Source organism: Astatotilapia calliptera, chromosome 4 (assembly GCF_964374335.1).
Source record: "Astatotilapia calliptera chromosome 4, fAstCal68.1, whole genome shotgun sequence".
In the NCBI taxonomy this organism is placed as follows: domain Eukaryota; kingdom Metazoa; phylum Chordata; class Actinopteri; order Cichliformes; family Cichlidae; genus Astatotilapia; species Astatotilapia calliptera.
The window spans coordinates 36,993,776-37,006,941 of record NC_137425.1 but is presented as its reverse complement, the minus strand read 5'-3'; the positions used below and the strand labels follow the sequence as shown (position 1 = coordinate 37,006,941).

At 40.7% G+C, this 13,166-nt stretch overlaps 1 protein-coding gene and 1 long non-coding RNA gene across 6 annotated transcripts in view; one reads left to right on the top strand and one right to left on the bottom strand.

The window, feature by feature from the left end:
* prr12b (proline rich 12b) overlaps positions 1 to 13,166 on the bottom strand; it is a 70,698-nt gene that overhangs the window by 2,022 nt on the left and 55,510 nt on the right. For 3 of the 5 annotated variants that reach the window (XM_026166200.2, XM_080300642.1, XM_080300643.1), the window contains 2 exons: positions 12,382 to 12,479; positions 12,036 to 12,167 (listed from right to left, as the gene is read on the bottom strand). In XM_026166200.2, the coding sequence (XP_026021985.2) occupies positions 12,036 to 12,167; positions 12,382 to 12,479 (230 nt within the window). Of the gene's footprint in view, positions 1 to 11,522; positions 11,673 to 12,035; positions 12,168 to 12,381; positions 12,480 to 13,166 lie in introns of those variants that run through there. The other 2 variants (XR_013908740.1, XR_013908742.1) reach the window with 2 other exon arrangements.
* Positions 241 to 7,847, top strand: LOC145428449 (uncharacterized). The gene is made up of 2 exons (XR_013908747.1): positions 241 to 1,078; positions 3,914 to 7,847. It is a non-coding gene; the product is annotated as an uncharacterized LOC145428449 (long non-coding RNA).

Here is a 13,166-nt window from a genome sequence, read left to right as displayed (position 1 = left end):
TAGATGTCTTTCTGAAAGCGCTGTAACTAAGTTTAAGAATATAATCCACCCACTGTTATCATCTTCAATGCCCTGTACCAACACAGAGCAGAGCAGCTACCTGAACGCTACCCCAACAGAGGTCGATTATCTTGTTAATAATTTCACCTCCTCACTACGTACGACTCTGGATACTGTAGCTCCTGTGAAAACTAAGGTCTCTAATCAGAAGTACCTGACTCCCTAAAAACTCCCTGAAAAGCTGTTAAGTCTAATTGTTGAATGTTGCCATTGTGTTTCTTAAATTTGTACAGTCTTAGTTTAAGCAGTAGGATCAAAGCCATTCCTTTGATCCTGACCACCTCTCCAGCCACTCTGTGCTGGGGGAGGTTTTATTGTAGATACATCCTAACTTGAAGATCTGTTTGATGTTTGGTAGAGCTTCCTACCCTTTGTATGGTTTCACTGTGTTATCTTTGGTAAACCATACATTGGGTGTGGGGGAAGACTACCCTCTTTATGACCAAGGATGTTGTTCCTGCTTTTAGGTTTTATGACCCTTTGATCAAACACACACACACACACACACACACACACACACACACACACACACACACACACACATTCTCACATAACACCCACACACACACACTTACATACAGTGCCTTGTCTTTGTAACCAAAGGGGGTTGCAAGGGGAGGTGTTTTGTTTACTATTGTTTGAAGTTTGTCAATAAAAGGCGGCGAGAGGAGGCCACCAGCGTGGTCATTTCAACGTGCTGGTCACAGACGAGAGGCCTCCCTTGCGCAAGAAATCGATCGAACACTGTTGCCTTGCTTTTCTTTCATGGGAATAAGTCCTGGATACAGCGGGGTCTGAGTTTAGACCCAACATTTATTTGGTCCTTCGGAGCCGGAGCCTAACACATTGCATCCACCGAGGAGAGGGAGAGGACGCCACCGCAACGTCTGGGATGATTGACGTAAAGCCCTGGTGTTTTTGGCTTGCCACCAGGCCGGGAAGTTTGCGCCTGACCTCCCCTCGGGATGGATGACGATTGACGGGATCCAGAGACTCTTCCCATGAACGTAAACAAACAGTGAGTACAGAAGGCCTTAGAGAGCGTCTCTATAACCGCGTGAATGAATGTGGGATCCTAGAAACGCGTCACCGTGATTCTGCGTGAAACGTTTGAGTCCGGGGGAGCGCTGGTCACGAGAGCGCACGTGGACCCAAAACATTAGAGAGCGGCTACGGGCTGTGCGTTAAACGTGAGTCCGGGAGCGCGCTAGCCGCGTGAGAGAGACGCAGGCTTCTCCGCCGTTTGGGGCGTAGAGAGTTCTCCGCCATTTGGGGCGTGGAGAGAACCTAGGTTCAGAGTCCGGAATCTCCGCCATTTGGGGCGTTGGAGAGTGTCCGAAGGTTGAATTCTCCGCCATATGGGCGTTTGAGAGTTTTCAACAGAGAGCGCTAGCTGTGCGTGCAAACGCAAGCGATAGGCCTATGTTGTGTGTGTGCGGGCCAGACGTGGTCTGCGTGAGTGTGGCTGATAGTTAATGGAGAATAAAATGTGTAAGTCTGCCTTAGAAGGAGATTTAAAATTTATGCAGAAAGTTTTACCAGGCAGCACGCAGTATGTAGGTTGTTGGTATAAGAAATGTGGATTTGAAGGGACATTAGTGGAAGTTCAGTGTAAAATGCTGGTAGAAAGAATATCTGTAAGTGTAGCTGGTAAAACAGGTAAAGCGAAGCAGAGGAAGGAATTGCAGTTAGCAATTGCTAAGTTGTGGCTGGAGCAGGTTCAGAAGAGGGAAGAGCAAGAATGTTAGCAGAAAGTAGAGTCAGAGAAGAGCGTGAGAGAGCAGAGGTAGAAGTGGAGGAGAGATTAGAGGCATATTAGGAGCAGCATTGAGTCCAAGACAGACTTGGCAGGGTAGGAAACAGAAAGTAAAGTTAGTGAACACAAACGTTACAACTACATATCCATCCCTGACACAACACAAAAAAACAAAAAAAACAAAACAAAAAAAAACCATATGGTGTTTCTGTAACAGAGTGTGAAGATGAAGAAAGTTTTTCTCCTGATCAATTCCATGAGTGTGAGAGTGTCTGACGTCATGGTGTGTGTGAAAGGTATCCAGCTGGGGCAGACGTGATTCTGCATGTCACCTGCCCAGTGGACAAAAAGAAATAAAATAGTTGTGTGGATGAATGATAGCACGAAGAGTGTTTGGTGTTTCTCAGTCTGAAACAGCTGTAATGCTATTTTCTGTTTTGGAGAAAAGTACAGTTAAAGAAAAAAAAACAGAGAGAGATGTGTGTTGTTTTAAGCAGTGATGAGAATAATGAAAGTGTGATGAGAGAAGAACACAAAAACATACTGAAAATGCATTAACCATACTAACCCTACATGCATATACACATACAATGATACTCATGAGACCAGACAGCATCTTAAGCATGAGATTCTGTTTGTCATCTTGTCCAAGTCACTAGTAAGATGAAAGTGATACATAGACTAGTGGACTGAATATTATAGGAGGACAGATGGTTGCATTATAGAGGAGGAAACAGAATGCTGATGAGAGGTCTTAAATGAGTGAGTTGAGTGAGCTGATTGTGAGTTTCTGGTGTGTGAAGAAGTTTTACCATGGCACACATTTAGTTACATGAGAACTAAAACTTATTATGTGCTAAGACAACAGGGTTATGCTGTATGTTGTGTGTATGGCTGATTGGATGAATGTTTGAGATTAAACTGGCTGTTTGATTTGTCTTTTGTTACGATTTATCCCCCTGGCATGAAGAACACGTGTCATGATTTAAACAAGGCCTATCTTTCCTTTATTTTCTTTGATTTCTTTTATTTTCTTTCTTTTATTTTGTTACTTTCATGGTGCACTGAAAGTTTTGTTTGATGATCTCTGTTTGAGCAGATCTGCACGATTAGAACCGAAGCGTCGTCGAGAAAACTGTTGCAAAGTGAGCTTCCCCAAAATTAAAATGGGCTCTTATTTGGGACAATCAGGAAACAAATTCCTGTCCAAAAGGATTCAACGAGGAAATCCAGTCTAAATTATTTTTCTTTTTGAAATGACGTTGTTTTGCTGAGCGTGGAAACGGATGCGACGATAATTTCCACAATTAGCAAAAGAAGGAATCACTGAGTGAATGAGTAAGAGTTTTAAAATAAATGGGAAACTGACTGACTGACAAAAGCTGACAAGACTGACTGACTTAACACCATTGTGTGAAGTCAACCCCCACTTGACAAAGGTGTGGATGTATCTCTGTGTGTGTCTCTGTTACAGGAGCAGAAAGATGATAGCAACATCTGAGGTTGCGTGATGATTTAACCTTTTAAATGCCATTTTTATGTTTGTGAATCTATCAGAGGTGTGTTATTCATGGGCTTGTGGTACTCACAGAAGTTACTGTGAGAAAGTGTGTACACACCTGCGCAGCGCTAACATTTGCATTTTTTCTTACAGCATTGCAGTTTTTCATGTGATTTGATGATGTGGTTTTTAGCAGAACAACTGGTGGATGTTTGTTTCTTTATTTCAGGTTTTGTTTTCTTTAAGAGTGCATGTAGCATTCAGCAGAAGTGGACAAGGGACATGAGTAAAACAAATAAGAGATTACGATATTTATGGAATAGTTTATTATGGGCTCATTTGCTGGCCACTTTTGGACCCATAATAATATATGAGTGGAGTGACTTTGCTTAAGGGAAGTCACCGATTACATTAATGTTAACTGAGCACATGGGATGATCCATGTTTGAGGCGAATTATGGTAACAATAGTGATTTAATGATTTGAGAAAACCTGCACATGACACTTGTCTTGCTGATGCTGAATGCTTGTTACCCTTGTGATATACTTGTTTATAAGTGTGAAGTTTGATTTTACTTCAAGATCTTGTTTTCCAGGCCATGATGGTGAGTATGCAGGCTCCTGGTGGAGCCAGTTTTTAAGACAGGGATCCAGGTTTGGTGAGTTGACGCATGAGAGTGTCCATGCGTCAAGAGGTGGGGTCCAGAATTAATATTAAACAATGTTTACTATTATTGTTGCAGTGATTTGTGTGATTAGCTGTTTATTTACAAGTATTAAACCTATGCAAGTGGTGCATCCATGTTCAGATGAGGCTTTGATGGCCTATAAGTGAAGTTCACTGATTATAATGTGGAATGACGTTGAGATGTTAAATAATTTGGAACAAATTATGGGAAAAAGTAGAAGTTTAATGAGTTTAGAATAAACCTGCAATGATACTTGTCTCTGTGATGCTGAATACTTTATTACTCTTATGATCTATAGTTGGTTGCAAATGTGAAGTTGTTTTAATTTTAAGACTTTGTCTTCTGTGATACAGGAGCTGGGAGCTAAACAAGCTGAACATTTAAGTGCTGACTAATGTTTTACACAGGGTTACAGCTTGGAGTGAAGCTGCTCCAAGGGACAAACCCTGGAGATTGTTTTAGGGAGACTGTGCGACACTCTTTTACATGTCTCATTGGGGAGTTGACACATGGCGAAAGCCGTGTGGCGAGAGGAGTGTCATTTTTTCAATTTGTAGATGTCGTGAGATGCCATGACGAGAAGGAGTGACTGAGAGGATCGCCCACAAAATGGAACTTGAGGGAGCGTGCCAAGCTCCAAAAAGTGACAGCGCAGAGGAGGTCCAGCGATGGACTTGTGGTTCTGTGAACAGCACAAATGCAAGGTGACTGTAAAATAACTAACAGCACTTTTTCCACAAGTGAAGCCAGTAACTTACTATCCTAAAAGATTAGCTCTAGTTGCTCGTGCTTTACCTCCATGTGTGAGATCAGTATGTGCAGCAGCTTAAGCTGTACAATGTTTCAATAGTTTATTTCACCTTTTGCAATTGTTAGTTCCACACAAGGTAGATGTCTACTACTGCAGACTAAACTTACATTTCTGTCACCTACAAGACACTTGTCTTTAATGTTACTGTTACTCTCACAACCACACATATTACCATAAAGTGGTGCAGAATTCTGAATCTGTCCAACCCTTTTTGCCAACGGAGGAGGGCACTTCTCATGAGTGTAGAGAGCGCGAGGAGAAGACGTGTAAGCTGAGGGATGACTTGATAGATGTGCCACTCGTTGAGGGAAAGGTTTGGTTTGTTGATGATTTGAGTTTTACGATAGTAGAGGGACAGACTAGAACAGGTTTTACTGTAGCAGACAGTGAGAGAGAGTTATCTATGTAGGACAACTAGCATGTTTCATATTTGCTTGAGCAGCAGAGATGCTAGCTTTAACGGAAGCGTAGTATACATTTGCTACTGTACATTTCTTTGTAGTGCAGTGAGTGAGACGAGGTGTGACAACCTCTACAGGGAAACCTGCAGAACACACCAAACTCTTGCAAATTCTGCTGGATGCAGCGTTATTAACCAGTGGAATTGCCGTTTGTAAATGTGCAGCACACATGTGAGGGAAAGATCCGGTTGCATTAGGGAAAGTTTTTGCAGATAAGATCGCAAAAGAGGCAGCTTTAGTTAAACATGGTGTTAACCTTTTATCAGTACAGCATTAGCAGACATGCAGGCCCACTCACCTACTGCAGGACAATAGTTGTGACTTACAGAGGGAGCAAGCTTGCAGGATGATTTTTTATCTGTGTGATAAACCAGTACTGCCTAATAATTTGTATAAGACTGCTGCTATTTTGAGCCATTGGCTATGCCATGTCTCAAACAGGAGGGAGATGAGCAGTCGTTATACTCACTCTAGGATTATTAAATACTTTTAAAAAAAAACTTTTTTGCAGAGAGAACTAATGGAACAGTAAAGTTAGGATTTAGGAAGACAGGCAGGACACGGTTAGACTGTATAGAATAAGTACATGAGGATTACTCCAACAGAGAATGGTCTGACTCTTTGAGATTATACATGTTAGAGCATTTAGAGTTCCAGTCTTCTGTAGTGATGATAGAAAAGCAGAAGAGAGAGCATATTAGCAGATTAGATGCTTGAAAATGTTTAAAAGTAAAGTAGTCATGAGAACAAATGATCTGCCAGATGATTCTGTTTCTTCGCAGGAGCAGAGCCTGAAGTCTGGAGATTGGATGATGATAAGGCCATGGAGAGGAAGTGCTGGTCCAGTCCATGGTGGGAAGGTCCATATCGGATGCTGCTGACGACGACCACAGCAGTGAAGATTGCCGGAAGGAACACTTGGATATATCAAGCGCACTGCAAGAAGGTGACACACATCCAGGCCAGCTCGGAGTAAGTGGCAGGAAGACCGGGAACAAAGGGGGGGGAAAGCCTCCAGGGCCCCTCGTCTCAATCCGGTGAAGAAACCAACTGAGCCACAGGTACTCATCAGAATGGCTGGGAATGTGCTGTGCATCTTCTTGTGCCTGTGGACCCTGAGTGGGATGACAGGAGCGCATTGGGACAGAGCAAATCACACCCAGTACCCGCATGGGTTTTCAACCAACTACTGGTGGCAGTTTAAGAACACAACCGGATAGCATCACTTGGAGTGAGACAGTTTGTTTGGTTGCTTTAGCAACACATCCAGGAACACTGCCAACTTTTCAACTGCTCTGAACCTGAATGGAAGGTTGATTCACCAGTAGCTGGGAAGGTGAACTGCTCTGGTGAGACAGACCTGCTCGTCTGACTCAAAGAATATGACTTGTTGCAGGACATTATACAGTTAAACGAACTGGAAACAGGCCAATTGCCTATGTGTACGAAGGACAATGGATTAGCCCAAGTTGGAGATTAACCATGGAACATGGCAACATCACCTATTCTTTTGTCTTCTGCAAGAAGGATGTAAACAGAGAAGCCTTTTGTCTACATTTACATCATGAACACTTGAGGTTTTGAGCCAAGAAGATCAAAACAGCTTGATCCAATTTCCTTTACAAAGCTTTTTCTGTGGTGATAACAGGACAGGAGAAGAGTTGTAAATGCAGATAATTCACAAGTTGACTCTAACCCCCACAGGATGCCTACAGTGAGAAGATTTGGGGGGTTGATAGGAGTCAATAAAGAAGGGTGTTGACTTGCTGCAGCTTTGAAGTTAGCTGAGAGCCATATGGACAAACAATAAAGTCAACTGATGCGTTTAAATACCTATGTCTGTATACAGTTGGATTGTAGTGACATATGATTTTTGAGAATGATGATTCTTCTTGTTTGACCTTTGACATTCAGTTGTTTACTTGAAGAAATACATAATGAATTGCACGACAGGAGTAGATCCGCCACAAGGCTGGATAGCTTGGTTACCGTCTGGTCCTTGGTGGCATCTTCTTTTGAAAAAATTAATTCCTGTTTTTGGACTGTTGATACTGATTTGCTTATGTATAGGATGTAGTTTACTGTGTATGAATGAAATCTATACTGACACTGTCCAAACAAAGGGTGCATAAGTTGAAATTTAAGAACAATGACAAAAAGGAGGGAAATGTTAAGTCTAATTGTTGAATGTTGCCATTGTGTTTCTTAAATTTGTACAGTCTTAGTTTAAGCAGTAGGATCAAAGCCATTCCTTTGATCCTGACCACCTCTCCAGCCACTCTGTGCTGGGGGAGGTTTTATTGTAGATACATCCTAACTTGAAGATCTGTTTGATGTTTGGTAGAGCTTCCTACCCTTTGTATGGTTTCACTGTGTTATCTTTGGTAAACCATACATTGGGTGTGGGGGAAGACTACCCTCTTTATGACCAAGGATGTTGTTCCTGCTTTTAGGTTTTATGACCCTTTGATCAAACACACACACACACACACACACACACACACACACACACACACACACACACACACACACACACACACATTCTCACATAACACCCACACACACACACTTACATACAGTGCCTTTTCTTTGTAACCAAAGGGGGTTGCAAGGGGAGGTGTTTTGTTTACTATTGTTTGAAGTTTGTCAATAAAAGGCGGCGAGAGGAGGCCACCAGCGTGGTCATTTCAACGTGCTGGTCACAGACGAGAGGCCTCCCTTGCGCAAGAAATCGATCGAACACTGTTGCCTTGCTTTTCTTTCATGGGAATAAGTCCTGGATACAGCGGGGTCTGAGTTTAGACCCAACATAAGCCTTCAGTTAATCCAAAATGCTGCAGCAAGAGTCCTGACAGGGACTAGAAAGAGAGAGCAGATTTCTCCTGTTTTGGCTTCCTGTTAAATCCAGGATTCAAAATCCTGCTCCTCACATACAAGGTCTTAAATAATCAGGCCCCATCTTATCTTAATGACCTTGTAGTACCATATCACCCTATTAGAGCACTTCGCTCTCGCTCTGCAGGCCTACTTGTTGTTCCTAGAGTATTTAAAAGTAGAATGGGAGGCAGAGCCTTCAGTTTTCAGGCCCCTCTTCTGTGGAACCAGCTTCCAGTTTGGATTCAGGAGACAGACACTATCTCTACTTTCAAGATTAGGCTTCAAACTTTCCTTTTTGCTAAAGCATATAGTTAGGGCTGGACCAGGTGACCCTGAATCCTCCCTTAGTTATGCTGCAATAGACGTAGGCTGCCGGGGGATTCCCATGATGCATTGGGTTTTTCCCTTCCAGTCACCTTTCTCACTCACTATGTGTTAACAGACCTCTCTGCATTGAATCATATCTGTTATTAACCTCTGTCTCTCTTCCACAGCATGTCTTTATCCTGTCTTCCTTCTCTCACCCCAACCAATCACAGCAGATGGCCCCGCCCCTCCCTGAGCCTGGTTCTGCTGGAGGTTTCTTCCTGTTAAAAGGGAGTTTTTCCTTCCCACTGTCGCCAAAGTGCTTGCTCATAGGGGGTCATATGATTGTTGGGTTTTTCTCTGTATGTATGCTTGTAGGGTCTACCAGAGGTGGGACCAAGTCATTGTTTTGCAAGTCTCAAGTAAGTCTCAAGTCTTTATCCTCAAGTCTCAAGTCAAGTCTCAAGTAATGTCAGGCAAGTCAGAGTCGAGTCTCAAGTCACTGGTGTAAAAGTCCGAGTCAAGTCACAAGTCTGAAACTTTGAATTTCAAGTCCTTTCGAGTCTTTAAAAAAAAAACAACGAAAAAATAATGTTGCAGTTATGCTAAATGTAAATATTAGACCATGTAATTTTTTAATCTGTGTTTTTCTCAACACATGACAAAATAGTGAACTTAGAAAATATACACAAATTGTGAAATTGCACCTCTTTAGAATGCAGCTCAATTAAACCTAGCTCCAAGAATAATTTTCACCGACAGTTCTGAGATAAGCTGCATGTTATTCTTGGATGCGGTTGTAGGACCGGCTTTAAAATCGCATGACAAAAATATCATACATATTAAAAAAAACTGAATCACCAACGTAGCCTGGAAAACATTTGCTAGTTAGATGAAGTCAGCTATCTCATCTTAGCATATTTATATGCATATTTATAATCATACGGTTCTTGGAGTGAGTGCACACACTCATGAAGTTTAGTAACTTCTGGTCACTGCAACAAGCCCAGGTACAGTTTACTGACGGATGGGTGCAGGACCTTGAAATGCACCGTGTAGAACGAAAGACCATCGTACGTATCATAAGTTTACCAGTCTCACAAATCGTCTTCATAAATACACATTCGTTAACCGTTTATTAATAGGACCTTTGAGCTCAACAGTAATTAATTAGTAGTGGAAATAATTTCTGGTACCCATCACAGAAATGTAGCAGTGACAATAATATTGTATGCTGTAATCGTACTGGGCAATTAGTGATACAAAAAACCTGTTTTATCCTGTGAATAAAAGTATATGTTTTTGTCAATGTACCATAATAACAGAAGCGAAACGCAATATTGTGTCAGGACAATTCACTATTTATGCACAATAAACAAAGGAGCATAGCGCGACAATTTCTGTTCAGCGCCAGACTTGCTTGTAACCTATATCACCAATTATGTTATGAAAATGACGTATTAAGTACTAAAAGACACTGACCTTTGTGTAAATGCTTGGAGCAGACTAACCTGTGAGCTGGAGTGTTCTGGGACGTTATATTTGATCTTTGAATGGCTGCAATCCAGACCATCCGTCGCGTCTTTGTTACTTTGGAAACATGGCTCGAACAATTTCTCTTCAACGACGTAATCCGATAACAACCGATCTCTTTACCCGTCGGCTTCCCGTGGCTGTCATGCGACCGGCTATTGCAGTTAATAATACAACGGCTTCTTGACATTTTTGTGTTTCTTTTTATCGCTGTATAACTGATTTTAATTGAAAGCCTGCGTGCGCTAGTACCACTTGCCACGAGTTCCCAGAATCCTTTGCGGTTCTACCCGTGAATGACGTCACATTTTCAATCTCTATATAATATGCATGTTAAATTTTATATTTGGGGTGAAATATCAAGTCTTTTCAAGTAAACCGGTTCAAGTCCAATTCAAGTCCCAAGTCATTGGTGTAAAAGTCCAAGTCAAGTCACAAGTCTTAGAACATTTTTTCAAGTCAAGTCTAAAGTCATAAAATTAATGACTCGAGTCTGACTCGAGTCCAAGTCATGTGACTCGAGTCCACACCTCTGGGGTCTACTGTACAATATAAAGCGCCTTGAGGCGACTATTGTTTTGATTTGGAGCTGTATAAATAAAATTGAATTGAACTGAACTGAATTAAAGAAAGTTGTACACATAGTAGGTAACCTAAGTATTTAACAAAACTGTGATGTTTCTTAACCCTTGAGGTGATGTTGTGTTTAATTCAATTCAATTCAGTTTTATTTATATTGCACCAAAGAAATAAAACTGAAGGTGAAACTCAAGGTGCTTTATAATGTAAGGTAAACAGCCCATAATACCACAGACAAAACCCCAACAATTGTATGAACTCCTGTAGACAAGCACTTTGGTGACAGTGGGAAGAAAAATCCCTTTTAGCAGAAAGAAACCTCCGGCAAAACCAGGCTCAGGGAGGGAGAGCTACCGCTACCAGCTGAGGGTGAGGGGAGGAAGACAGGACACAAGATTCATGTTTCCTTTTTACAAAAAATGTAACAGTTTCTTTCATTAAAATTAAAAAAAGGTCCCTCTGGTGATGGTGAAGGGTTTTATAGTTAACAAAAACTAAACCTAAACGTGTTAAACTATTTATTTAGTTAAAATAAAAATAAAACCTATAATTTTTAAAATAGATTTAAACTAACAAAAAATGTTTGTGAAAAAGTCAATAGAAATATCCTTAGTGTCTACAAAAGGTTATATGCTTTTCTTTTACTGATTGTAATTGTACTGACTGTACTGAACTGTGTGGATTTTTCTAAATCTTGCCTCTGACATATGCCCTGCACATAATAATTATTAAAAAGATTCAGACTAACTGGTGTGATGATGTACTCATGTAGTGTGCAAAAGTTTTGAGTCCATTATTTCTTTATCGTTAGGAAAATGGGAAATGCATTATATAAGGTAAAACCAGAGTTTGTACAATTCTAAAGAGCTTGACAGTCTGTAAATATTTGGTTATGACCACCTTTATTCTTCAACACAGCCTCACAACACAACTCTCTCAGGCAAGCTACCCTGTATTTCTTTTAAGTCGTCTTCAGGAATGATTCTCCAGGCTTCTTGAAGGACCTTCAAAGTTCTTCTTTGGATGTTGGTTGCGTTTTGTTCAGGTCTCTTTCAAGACCATTACACACTGCCTCAGTAATGTTGAAGTCACTGTCATGCTGAAAAATAAAGCTGTTGCCAATAAGTTGCATTCCAGATGGTAATGTATGGTGGATGAAAATCTGACTGTAGGTTTATGGTTTCATTATTTCGTCAATTTTGACAAGATCCCCCAAACCACTGGCTTAAATCCCTTTTTATACTTGAATGATCCATAGGTCAGTGTTCCACAACCAAAAAAATATTTCCTCTAAAAATGGACTAAAAATTAGTGAAAAAGCAGCCAAGGTCAAAAGAAAAACTTTGAAAAACCTTCAGAGCGATTAGACAGCTGTTGGATAACAACAAATTGCCTTTCAGCTTGTAACACCAGGCACAGGGTATTGACTACATAAATGTGCAGCGTCATAGCTTTTTCTCACCTGCTGCTTAGGAATGCTCCTCTTGATTTGGTTGAGAGTCTTGCGGTTGTAGCCCTCCCCACCAAGGTGAACTTTGACAACTCCAGATTCCACAGGATCTGCTGTCATTTTGGGGAATATATGTAAAGCCTCCTGGATGATGAAAGTAAATTGGCGTCATGAGACAAAGGTCACGTTTAGCTTAAGGCCACAAAGAATCAGATTTCTGCAAAGAAATGTTTTCAGTTAACAAAAATGTATCTGGTTTAACACTTAGACTATGGGGAATCATCTTCAACAAATCTCTGAAACAAAGTGATTTAAGAAGTGCCAAACAAAACCAAAACAGAAGAATATGAAGCTTTACCTGGTGCTGAGCACTCATGTTGACTCTCCTCAACAACTTCTTCTTCTGTTCACTGAGCATACTATCAATTTTCCTCATGGGCGGGAGGTATAATTCATCTGATGTGTTAAAGTAGTAGAACACTCATTTACTTTTAAACCTTACATTTTAATTCATGTCACTGCAATTTTCAAAAGACTCTTGAAATGATGCCAAGTAATTTAATTAGTAGTTTTCCATACTGGGTACACTAAAAATAACAATAAAGATGGAGCATGCTGTCTTTGTCTTAGCAACTTATTTGCACCATTTTATCTTTAATTATTAAAAGGTCTTAAAATTCTTGAAATCATTTGCATGGGTCAGCAGTTCATCCCTATCATAACCACCAAGACCTCGGACAGTCTGAGGACGTGGTTAAATAGAGTCATTCCATCTATTTAAGGGAAACAAAACTGAACATAATGCATACGAGATGAAGGCCTATCAAAATAAAACAGGAAGTAACTAACACTAGGACTAGGACTAAGATATACTGACTTGACATAATTAAACATGGAAACCAGATGAAAATGGAGAAAGGACAAAGGAGACCACACAGACACGGGGACATAAATGGGACATAAATGGGACATAATGGGGAGACAGAAAGGAATCACAAAACAAGATAATTTAGAATACAAAAAGAGAATAATACATCACAATGGAAAATAACAACCTACTAACATTACCAAATAAAAAGGCTTAACACAAGAGTTCTGAAAAAAGGAGCCAAACCCCACAAAAAACTCAAAATACCCAGGACA